The 12,579-nt window shown below is 42.0% G+C and overlaps 1 protein-coding gene across 1 annotated transcript; it reads right to left on the bottom strand.

Moving 5' to 3' along the window:
• Window positions 1-760: 760 nt before the first annotated feature.
• On the bottom strand, window positions 761-10,606 carry SUMO1 (small ubiquitin like modifier 1). The gene is made up of 5 exons (XM_063162383.1): window positions 10,493-10,606; window positions 5,436-5,510; window positions 4,156-4,233; window positions 2,465-2,536; window positions 761-1,630 (listed from the first exon to the last, which is right to left on the bottom strand). The coding sequence occupies exons 1-5, from the start codon at window positions 10,502-10,504 to the stop codon at window positions 1,562-1,564; spliced, it is 306 nt and encodes a 101-aa protein (XP_063018453.1). The 5' UTR covers window positions 10,505-10,606; the 3' UTR covers window positions 761-1,561.
• Window positions 10,607-12,579: the final 1,973 nt, after the last annotated feature.

Here is a 12,579-nt window from a genome sequence, read left to right as displayed (position 1 = left end):
AAAAATTGCTTAGTGCAACTACGCATACAAAATTACTAAATCAGGAACAGGACAACCACAAACATGAAAGAAAATGCACTCTAGCTTTACAGCAAATGCCATTTTTAAAAAAAAGTACTTAAAACCTGCTATTTTATCCAAGTATGCCAGCACGTGCTTGTAATTGAAGCTGGCATTTATATGGAACTTGATTTACCAAAGAAGTCCTATTCACCTGCAAAAGAGGTGAAGCAGAGAGAGTAGTGAAATCTTCTCTTCACACTACTCTGCTCATTATCTCCCACCTCAGCTTTCATATCGAGTAACAAGTTCTCCAACTGACCATTTATAACCTGCAGGCAGCTGGAACATGTAGACCCTGATAAATTATGCCCAATGAACTGTCATGACACTTCCATGTCATCAACCATAGATTATTTAATGGTACCATATCATATGAAATGTAGACATTAAAAGCCATCTTTATTTACTTCCAAGTTGCATTTTCAGTTTAAATTCTGTGCATGAAGTGAAGATTTACGTAACTGTACGTGAATAGTCTCTTCTAAGAAAAGAAACAGCTAGCAGTCTCTAAGAGTCACCTGAAAAACAAGCAGATCAAGTATTTTACGAGGGCAAGTAGGAAAAAAAATATTTATGAGGTATATTTACAGAGCACAGTTTTTTTCTGGCTTCAACTTATAGTCACAGGAAAAGCATACCCTAATTAGAACTTCTAATGGTTTTGCTCATTTCCAATCCTTTGAAAAGAAAATGCAAGTTGTTTATAAAATTGGTTTTCTTGTTTATTTTAAATGAAGCTGGTACAGACAATGTCCATTTAAAACCCACGTCCCAGGCCAAAAGGTACAAACAAGCGTGTCAAAGTAACACCAGTTGGCTGCTGTGAACATTCCTGCATGGATACCTGCGCGCACTAATTGCTATATGAGGTTAAAATGCTTCTGAGCTCTTCTGGTAATATTTAAAAATCATTAGAGTTTTCAATTTCACGTCTTCAGCAAAGCCATCTCTGGAGGAAGGAACAGATGACAACAGTTCTAGCTTTTCCATTTCCAACTCGTCGATCTTCCTCATTGGGCCATCAGCATAATTTAAGCAAAATAGCTCTGAGTTATGGATACACAACTTCTCCACAGTTTAGTTCTCTGAAAAACTTCATCTCGCACTGAAAGTTATAGTCCAGGAGTGAGACAGTCACACATCAAAACTTCAGGGCAGATATGGAAGTCATTAAGAACACTCGCCCACCTGGCAGATCTTACAGCCTTCGTGCCTGAAATGCACGAACCCAGTGAACATACAAATGCATGTGAGTACATGTATTCCTAAAGGGGAGGGCAGAAGGGAAGAGGGGAGCAAGGTTGCAGCTGGATCACAGAAGTTCAGCACAATGAAAACAGAAACAATAGTGTATAATGAGCACGAGAATTCAAAATACCAGACGCTTGAAAGTAAACTCCCAGAGATGGGGTGCCAGTTTCAGTGTTGAACACCACATTACAAAAGAACTATTATTTAAAAATAAAAAAGGATTAAGGGGGAAGAAAATCAGAAGGATCTAAACTGTTGAGTGACCCCCCGTCTGTTCCTGATAAACTTCAATCACATCTTCCTCCTCCATCCCCAGCTGTGAGAACAGAGAAAAAAAACAGCAAATAATTATTAATAACAATTGTATAAATCTGTGTGATGAAATCAGAGCAGGTCCTAGACAAATTATACAATGCTTTGTTCCTTTGTCCCATCATAATTCATCAAAGGGTGAAGGAAGTTTCAGTCTCCATCTCACTAGACAATATTCAAATTTTTGGGCATTTTTCTCCACACTTAGGTATTTGAGTCAAAACAAAAGCATTACAGCAAAGACCCACTTGTGGAGCAGTCCACATCAGCCTGGAAGTTGCTGGCTTTACCTTTCTCCAAGCCCCTTGTTTAGGGGGAACAAGGACATCACCAACATCACAATGAAAGCATCAGCTGTGGAGCCACATAAATTACATCTATAGTGCACTACTAGCTCACAGTGCAGCTTAACACCTACACCTTGCAACTCAAAGCCTGTTTACAACTATTCTCTCAGAGAGAGCAACTTGTTCAATTTCATAGTCAACAAGTTTGTTTGACATTTCCAGAAGGTCATTATTATGGGTTTCTTCCTGCTTTTTTGTAACAATTGGTGGAAGTCACTGGACAGAAGTAACTGTTTTCTGTTTATTTACACTTTGATCTACTAAATGTGAACTCAATACGTATTTACTCCAAAGTCATACTGAAGTTCAAGTTCAACAATGGGAAGATTCCCTTTGTGTTTTTCCCCCCCAGCAAGCAGTGACTACACCCTCCTTTCTGGGGCATTACACATGGAGGTCCAAGCAGGCTCTTTCTAAACTGCCTATCTGCTGTACTAAAAGATCCTAGTTAAAGAAATACAGTCAAACCATATTTCTAGGAAGAAACTCACCTCCTTGGGGGTATGATTATCAGTAATCCTCTGACCCTCGAAGAGAAACCTGAGTGAATTCATTGGAACACCCTAAAAAAAGAAACACACATATAAGGAAAAAGCCCAACTTATTGAATCTTGTATGGGTTTGCAAGAAAAAAACATTTTAAATCAAAACAACACAAAGTCATAAAAGAGTGTTAGTTCCTGTTACACAGGGAGCTCAGATATTCTATTGCATTCAAATAGACTACCAAGAAGTGACTCAAAAAGTATGATAGCGCCAAAATGGGTTTGTTCCAGAGTCTCAGTGGAGTTGTAGCTAAACAACCTGGACATTTCCTTAGCTTTTTTAACTTGTCTTTATTTATTAATTAAGTACTGACTATGCCCTCTCTCCCAAGATATGTTTACACAAGTATTTTTCTCAACAGTGTATCAGCCTTATTTAAGGATCCTAAGACAACAGGAGAAACACGATGTTTACTTCATGAACTCCTACCCTTGCTTTCCCAATCTTCTATGGCTACAGGAAGGAATCACAACCTTTACCATTATCAATTCTGCAAATGCTCAGCACTGCGAACAAGAAAGAGCAGAGCTGAGGGGAAGAAAAACGATCAGCATTCAAACAAAGTGAAACAAGCATCCCAAAGGTAAACAGAGTTAAAGTATGTCTATTGCACAAGGTGCCCATGTTCTGGCAGAACGTCATACTCCACATCAATAGATAAGGCAAACACCTCATCATCTTTTCCTTCTCTTACAGGTTATGAGCAAAAAAAGCTCATGTGGAATACGACACAATTTTATCACTTAGCTCTCAAATATCGTTTGCAACTAGGGAGAAAATTGTCTCAGGTAAGGACAGATCTTCACACTGTTACAACAATCCCTTTGGCCAATGGGGAAGAAATGTTCATAGTCCCTTTACCAGAGAAAGGCTACTTGACACCAAAAACTGCACTGACTGCTGCAAAGGAAATCACAGACCCTCCAGAATTCAGCTCAGGAGATAAGAGATGTGTTTACTCAAACAATTATTTCTTTCTTTAAGAAAGAATTCCACACATGCATGTTCCTTAGTCAGTAAGAATGCTGCATTAATTATTTCCAAGATGATTTAAAAAAAACCCCAGGTTTTTAAAATTAATCATAATTTTAACCATTTGGATTGTGCTACAAATGTATCTGGTGTTTGATCTTTTCTTTCCTCCTACACCAGAAAGGCAGCAAAAAATAACGTTTCATGAAAGAACACTTCAATGACAAGTTCAACTTGTCTCGAAGTATTAGGAAAAAGCCCCCAAAGTATTATTACTTATGATTATATCTCCTGAAGTGAACTCCAACACACTTATCCAAGAAAAGGCCACACAAGGCATCTATCCCCAAAGCTGAGGGCAAACTAGGCCAGGGCTTCTGGAAATAGCAGCTGTGAATCCACAGTATCTGCCACAGAATCTGGAAGTAAAGAGATGCTTTTGGTCTGTAACAACTGTCACTATTTACCAACATACACAATTAATATTGCAGATTTCTTTAACTTAGAGTATAACTTCACAATTGTCTTACATAGGAGCACTTTTACTTGTTAAAAGAAACAAGGAGATCCATTATGTTTGCACCATCAGATACCTCCAAAGTCTTTATTTGAAAGCACAGTGGGTTTTTATTTTCTTTTTAAAGAATGTCATTGTTTCACAAACCTGTCTTTGACAGTATGATTCTTTGAGTTTCTTGAGGTGTGTTGTCATTTTCACCTTGAAGTGAATTTCACTGCTGTCCTAAGGACAGAAAAGAAAAAAAATTACTCTCCTTGTAGTAACTGCTAACTTCATCTATTTTATTTTTAAACATTTCATTAAGAAAAAAAATTATATAAAACTTACATGAAACATGGAATGTGATTTAACTATCACCATGCATACCTTGGTGCATCATGATGTGAACCTCCAGGATGATTTATCAGTCACTAAATTTGCTGTGTACTTCCACAGGAAACGCTTTTTAAAAAAACAGATGGCATCGTAGCCTTAGGCTCAACATGGAGCTTTTGGATTTCAAGTTACTAAAATCCATCCATGGTTCAGTCTGTGCTGCCATCTTTACCCAGATGATATACTTATGAAATACAAACATACATATGCAGGGATGTCTGTTCTAAGATTCTTAAGAGACAAGTTAAAGCTTGCACTTCAAAATATATACGAAACCTCGTTCAATTAAGAGTAATTATCTAGAACTTAGGATACAGGCAGACTTGGCAACATGAGACTAACCTAAGGAGAACTCACAGATCTTATTATTCTGTAGTCCTTCCCACTAGCCCTAAGATGCAAGTAGCTGCAGGTGTCAAAATGGCTACAGATAAAACAGACTGCAAGAGGTTCTGTGCAAAAAGCATGTGGGCCACTTCCAGCTTTTCAATGTGTTCTTGTAACTGCTGATTAGGCCAGCAAGAGGTAAAGCAGTTTCTCTGTCAGTCCTACTTGAAAGTCATCTGCCTCCACCCAACTGCAGCAAACACTACATCTCCAACAAACAATCCTAGCTGTCATCTGAGCTAGGGGCTCTTTGCACAGAAGATGCCAACATTCTCAACATTCACATTCCAATGCAGCCACAATTCAGACTTCTAATCCACCATTCATCTAGTTGCTACATCTACCAACAGGGCAGCCAACAATCCTTTTCCCATCCCTGAAAAATAAAGCTGATCTCATGCCTAGGATACTACACAAACTTTGAGGACCTGAATTTATCAAGTTTGCCACTTATTTCATTCATACCCTTGGATAAATTAATCCCTCAATGCATAAAAAAACATACCAGAGTACACTAATACACATTTCTGGAAAATGCAACTGGAAGTAGTTTATGGCAGAGGAGGATCCACACTGAAGAGCTGAAAGCATTTGGTCATTTCTACCATGCAAAAAGTCACACCTACATCAAATGTCAACAAGCAATTATGTAAAAAACTCACCTGCCCAATGACTTTGAGTTTAATGTACTCCCCTTCTTTCTTATCTCCTAAGTCCTCAGCTGAAGGTTTTGCTTCCTGCAAGAAATACATAAAAAAACCTATTCAGTTAACAGTTTATTATTTTCACTGGACAATATGGCAGCTCTCATCCTCTATTGTGTGAAATCAGACTACTCAAGGTGTCTTCTTTGCTTCCCTGTATGTGTGTGCACAAAAATAACAGCAACATAGTATTATGAAAGGTTGTCTGTCTACCTGTGAGACGTTCAATCAATGAGAGAAAAGAAACACCATGAAGAACATAAGAAATGAGAGACAAACCATTTGGAAATAGATGACATACAAAAAGAAGTATGATTTTATACCTCTAACTCCTGGACAACCAACAGCAAAAACCCACAGGAAGCATACTAAGAGTACTACGAGGCTCTGCTATTTGATAGAAAAAAGGAACATCATGAGGAGAGTAAACAGAAAGTACTTGTAACACCCTATCAACTTAAAGAGAGTGAAACATGCAAACATTTTTCAACCCACTGCATCAAAGGTAGTCCTTATTTTCAAAAGACTGGCCAGCTAGCTTCTTTTCTATGACAAACAAAAGAACAAGTTTGTCTTAAAGACCACAATACCTCAAAGTTTAAAAAGGTGCAGGTCCAAGCACTACAGTGTTTTGATATCTTTCCAGGGTAAGAACTAACTGCACAGACAAGTTTGATTCAACAGCTTGAGCACTAAAGCTCATCAAAAGGTTTTAAGTGTTATACGCTCTAAGACATTAATTAAGGACATCAGACTTTTCATGTCACCAGTTGATAGATGAAACAAGGGAGAAATCAGGTGTTATTAACCCCATTCCTTGCCTGTCACTACATATCCTGCACCAGGCCTTTAGCTATGTTCCTCTGCAGGACAAAGGGATTTACACAGACATCAGATCTAGAGGGTGCTCCATGAAGAATTGTTCCCAAGTAATCATAACCACAGGTACCCTGCTGATCATGTTGGAAATCATCCTTTTCTAATAAACAAAACATCTACAGGTGTCTACCACAGGCTCCCATCCCAAAAGAGATTTTTTGCAAAATGTACAGAAATATCCTTTATATGGTTGGGCTTGAAATTTAGGATCGAGTGCCAAAAACACACAAAATAATAACCTTCTCTATTAAGTCCCTCCAGATAGGTCTCTAACTCCAGATTAAAACATTTTTAAGTTTTTTCCCCCTGCTCCCTAAAGAAGTTAAACACACACTACTTCTTTGAACATTAAAAGATCAGGGAAGGGCACAGGGCAAGTCAGCAACCACCCTTCCCAGCTGTACCAGTCTCAATCTGGAGTAAAGAAAGAGAGGAAGTGTTCTTTCTATCAGTTTGACTCACTGCCTCAACCCAGATCAATTCAGTTTCTACAATGGAAAGAAGTACGAGCCAGAGACTCCACCTGGTTTGAATACCTTTTATTTTTTTAATACCCATCCAGGCACAACCTAAACAGCAAGGACTGATTCATCACCCTTCAAGCTCAAATCCAAAATCTCAACCCAGGCTTTCAAAAGGCCTGACATACACAGGCCTTCAAGCAAGTCACTTGAGAAGCATGAAAGGAGTTCTTCACAGGTAACACAGTCAGATCACCTGTGCTCCATAAAGTTTTCCCTAACACATTTGGACTCTAAGCTTCTGGGACTAGTTGCAGGAATAGAAACACACTGGTATATTCACTCCTGACCAGAAAGAAAACCAAGAAGCTGCAACTTGTTCTGATAACTTGCACAGCTGTTTCAATGCAGCACTACTAACTTCTAGGAATCAGACCAAGATTCAGATCTCTACTGATCTGGTTTGTAGCTTCAAAACTAGCTCCTGTTTCACTATTACTGAAAGAACCTCTGCATGACATCTCAGGTCAGTCACTGTCTAAATTTACTTTACAAATGGCATGACAGCATATTATCCCAGCAGTAGAGGTATTTGTAGTAGTTATATAGTTCTGCACATTGTAACAGATCTACCTACTCAGTCTTCCAAGCCAAATCATCCTGTACAAGGTATTACTAATGATCATTGCTGCTATGACAGTGCCTCTGGCCAATATGAGTGATAAAACTATGATTCATATTTGATATCTACCCTCAGGGAAAGAGGGCTCTGGTATTAAAAACAAATAGGGAAAGCACCAAACAGTAGAATAAGCAGAGGGAATTGAAGTCTTCAAACCGTAAAGATGAGGGGCTTGTTTCAAGCCCCACAAGCTCTCTCACCCACAAAATAAGAGGAAAGAAAGCTGTGGCTTCAGGAGAAGAGAAAAAATATAAAGTCAAATAATAGAAGTGCCAATAATCAAAACTTAAAATAGGAGAAAAATACCTTACACTAGGATACAAGACCCAGAAGTCTGAAAATGCTCTCTGCAGTTTGTCAGTGAACTATATTGCCATTCAATGCCAAATGGTTAAGGCAACACAAAAACACTTAGGAATAAAGAAAGGAAGAGGACTGCAAAGTTGTTAAACTACTAGCATTCATTAACAAAATCCTGATCAGCAATTAGCAAGCAAGCCTCCAGACTTCTTGCCCTATGAAAAGAATGGGTGCTTTAGGGTACCTCCTGAAATAGGACATAAAAAAAGACCACCACACAAAGGGAACAGAAATACCACAACACTCCAAGTCCTAACTTTTCATTAGATGCCTGACATTTTAAAGGCTTCATTGCAGTTTTCCTGAAGAGCACAAAATAAGGCGACTAGCACTGTCCCACACTTACATAAGGACCCTAAAAAGCACGAAAAATTTCTTGGATGAAACACACTGGTATTGCTATTGCAACTAACAAAACCAAAACACACACAAAACAAACATCATGAGGCAACATATCGCAAGTTTCCTCCTCCAATCTGCAGAAGAGCTCAAACTTCAATGTCTAACCTTAAAAAAAACCAAACTCTATTCTCAGCATTTTCAAGAAAAATAATCAAAACCAAAATTACTAGAGGAACAGATGTACAACATACTTCCTAACAAAGCAAATACACTTACATTTTTTTACATACAAACTATAGCATTCTTTATAAGCAGTACATGAACAGATAACCTTTAGATTCAAATAACTCAAAAACGGCCTAAGACACTTGAAGGGAGGGGAAAACAATTTGTGTTTTGTTTCATTTTTGCTTAGATCCCACTAAGCAACCGTGTGGGTTTTATTTGAAGTCTGCTCTTCTTTCCTACTTCTCATAAAAGTCAATTTCACACTGAAAACAAAGTAATCCCTTCTTTTACTGATGATAAATGATCCCCCTTCTGACTTAATTCCAGGGCCAAAAAGAATGATACTCTAAGCAACTCACAATTTTAGGTAATCCAGTTATTCTTGTAGGATTGATAAAGAGAAGAATGAGATTTACAGTGCTGCATAACCTTATGTTATCCTTCCACTTAAGCATCTGTTTAGCTCTTGTTGCACAGTCCCCCAGAAATGAATGACACGTCTAACAGTGTTTTGCTTATCTATTAAAAATAAACAGCAGGCTCCTTATTCACAGACCTTTAAAATACATAGCCACAACAGGTTATCACATACACGGAATTTTACATACTTCAAGGAGTCCCAAAGACAAAATACACATGTGTTTTAGCAGAACTCGCCTGGGGAAGGATTCACCTAACTAATGAAAGCTGCTATTTGTTAAAACACGCCTTGGTTCACATATGCAGACAACTACAGAGCAGGTCACATGAACATCTGCCTACAAAATCTAGTTCAGAAATTGTCGGTGGGTTTGTCTGGCTTTTTTTTAAATGCAGTCACTTTCACGTATTTTGCTACAGAGACAACGCGTCCGCCTAGGAGGCGGCAATCGCCGTGCTCGCAGCTGCCCCTGTGGCAGGCACAGGCCGGAGGGGCAGCAGCAGCATTGTCAGCTGCATTGTGCCGGGAAGCCGGGGGCGGGGAGGCAGGCAGACCACCAGCGCACACGGCGCTGGCTCCTCTTCACCGCTCACACTGCACCGAGGCTGCTCCCCAAAGCACACACGGCGTGCCCTAAGCTGAGCCTTGTCTCTGGGGGCTTTTCATTTCCCGGCTGGCACCAGTACTACTCCTGACTTCACAGCACTACGAGAAACGTTTGTAGGTATTGACATTATCGCGACGGCTACGCTCCGGGAAAAGTCAAAGGTAGGAAACAGTGCCCTATGACGACAATACAAAAAAATAAAGCAAAACAGAATACCAATTAAAACCGGAACGCTGTTTTAACGTTCCAGCAGCAGGTCGCATAGCCTAAAGCAATAGTTGTAAGCAAAGCACTGTATTACGTGCCAGGCCGAGCAACCCAGGAACTTGCGGTACAAGCAACTCTTGAGGTCCCCGGCTCAGAAGACAGAAATGACGGGGGCATAACGAGAATATTACTTGGAGCGAAAGCAGGACAGAGCCTTGATAAAGGACGGGGTGTTTAATCCAGGCTAACAACGCTCAGCTGAGAAAGGAGGGGGAGAAAACCAGGCTTTCGCATTCCTAGGGCGAACAGAGGACCTGGCAAACCTAGCCTAACCCGCACAAAGCCCGCTCCGGGGGAAAACCATCCTACCACACACCCGGGAAATGGAAACGGAAAGAAAACAACAGTTGTGCAACACAGCTCATCCCTCGCTGCATTCCCGGGTTTCCAGGGCCGGGGCTGCCCCGGAGGCGATCCCGCTCCCTCCGGACGCCGCCCCGGCCCCCGAATATCCCCTCCTGGAGCCCGACCGCGCTCCTCGAGAAACACCCCGAGGGAAGAGGGAAAAAGGATTAAAATACACGGGCAGAGAGGCCCGAATCTGGCCGAGGTCGGAGATCGGCATCCATACATACACACACACTCCCCTGGGGGAACGTTTCCCCGGCGCCCTCCGGGCGACCGCGACTCCGCTCGCCCCGGGCCGGGGCTGCCCCGCGGCGGCGGAGAGTGCGGGCGGGGGGGAGGGGGGCAGGCAGCTCCTCCCGCGCCCCCGGGGCCGCCGCGCTCACCGTGCCGTCCCCCCGCGGCCGGGACAGCCGCCCGTACCTGGTCAGACATGGCTCGGCCCCGTGTCGTGCGGCAGGCTCGGCTGGGCCGCTGCAGGCGCTCCGCTCCTTTCTCTGCCCGCAGCGCAAACACAGGGCCGCGGCACGGGCGGGATTTCCGGTGCGCCTGAGCTCACTTCCCTGCCGGGCTCCGCCCGCCGCCGCGCCCGGACCTCGCTCGGAGCGGCGCCGGTACCGGCTCCCACCCAGGCCGCGGCCGAGAGGCGCGATCGCCGTTGGAAGAAGCGACGGACGTTAAGGGCACCGTGGCGACCGGAGCAGTGGGGAGAGGCCAGCGGATGGCACAACGATGCCGAAGGGGCTGCAGCATCTCTGCTCATGAGGAGAGACTGCGGGAGCTGGGCCTGTTCGGTCTGAGGAGATTGTGAGCGGATCTCATGGATCACAGAAATACCTCAAAGGCGGGTGCCAAGAGATGGTGCCAGACACTTCTCAGTGGTGCTCAGTGACAGGACGAAGAGTAACGGCCATAAACTAAAGCATAATAAGCTCCACCTCAGCTTGAGAAAGAACTTACTTACATTGAGGGTGGCAGAGCACTGGAACAGGCTGCCCAGGGAAGCCATGGAGTCTCTGTCTCTGGAGACATTCAGACCCCACCTGGACATGTTCCTGTGTCACCTGCTGCAGGTGACCCTGCCATGGCAGGGGTTGGACTCAATGCTCTCCAGAGATCCCTTCCAACCCTGACAATTCCGTGAAGTCACATAACCCTTTCCACAACAGCAGATCTTGGAGCAAAAGTCACTTTCATTCTGCCTACCTCTGATATCTTGCTGAGGTTGTTATTAAGATGGAATAACAAAACTCACTTTTCTGTTGAGACACAGTGCATTTTTTTAAAGTCATTGCAACCATGCAAGCAATGGGATATGCATGTATTAAGCAAATCTGCCCCCAGGCAGTTGCATTTGAACAAATTTGCAAAGATACATCATTAAAACAGAACAGATGCCCTGCTTTACATTGCCACAACATGGCTATTCAGAAGTGTGCACAAAAAGTAACATCTACCTTAAAGATTACATTTAGGCTGCAAGCTGTTTGGACTATAGCATGGACTCCTAACATCCCCTCTCCAACTGCTCAGGCAACTCCTACATGGCATCTCTGCTGGCACAGGCATTAGCTCTAAGAAGCCAGCAAGTAGAAAAAAACTCCACACATCAGAACCATAAAATAACGTGAATGTAAAATCAATGAACCAACAGAAATTTGCTCAATTGAAATAGGAGATTATTATCCTCATGCTACTAAACAGAGTTTTAACTTCATCAGCTACCTTTGGGAAAGGGCATTAGCTCTGGGCAGGGGGCATTCATTAACACAAACAGCTCCATGCTCTGTGCCATGTTCCCCTATAATAACACCAAACACCAAAGTGGCTGCACTCTGCCTGCATTTCTGCTTGTCACTGAATGCCAAGTTACAAACACAGCTACACCAAGAGGTGCACTTTTACCAGCCAGTGGAATAATCAGTATCTAGACTCATGGGAATTATTTTTGTTAAACAACTGTTAAAACAATTCAGAATTAACAAGGGAGGGAAAAATAAATAAAGAGAACCAAAACAAATGCTATACAGAGCTACAGAATGAAGAAGATCTTTTTTAGGCAAGGCCAAGCAGTTAGAAAAGCCAAATACGTTCATGCCATGCCAAGCTCACAGTAAGAGCTCATTATGAGCTTAATAACAAACACAATGCACCTAAATAAGCCATGCAAGGGCTCCACAACAACACACAATACTAACAAAATGGAAAATGACAAATATTCTTTCCTGAACACTACTGCTTTTTATAAATTCTGAAGGGATTTTTTAAAACAGAGTCTTACTGTGCTAAGGCCAAAGTCTCAGACCCTGGCACAAACCCAACTTGTTCAAGTAATCCCACAATAAAAGCTAACACTCACATGAGTCAGAATGCAGTTACCTATCCACATACCTAGCCATAAAGAGTTAGAATGTGCTCATCAGCATACACACTAAATGTAGTGCCACCTGTCTTGACTCCTTTCTTATTCCATTAGTTGTGGCTTCATTAGCTCTTCAGGACACAAGCCA

This window comes from Melospiza melodia, chromosome 8, assembly GCF_035770615.1.
Source record: "Melospiza melodia melodia isolate bMelMel2 chromosome 8, bMelMel2.pri, whole genome shotgun sequence".
In the NCBI taxonomy this organism is placed as follows: Eukaryota; Metazoa; Chordata; class Aves; order Passeriformes; family Passerellidae; genus Melospiza; species Melospiza melodia.
Note: the sequence above shows the minus strand (reverse complement) of the source record. Positions and strands in the feature narration are given on the sequence as shown.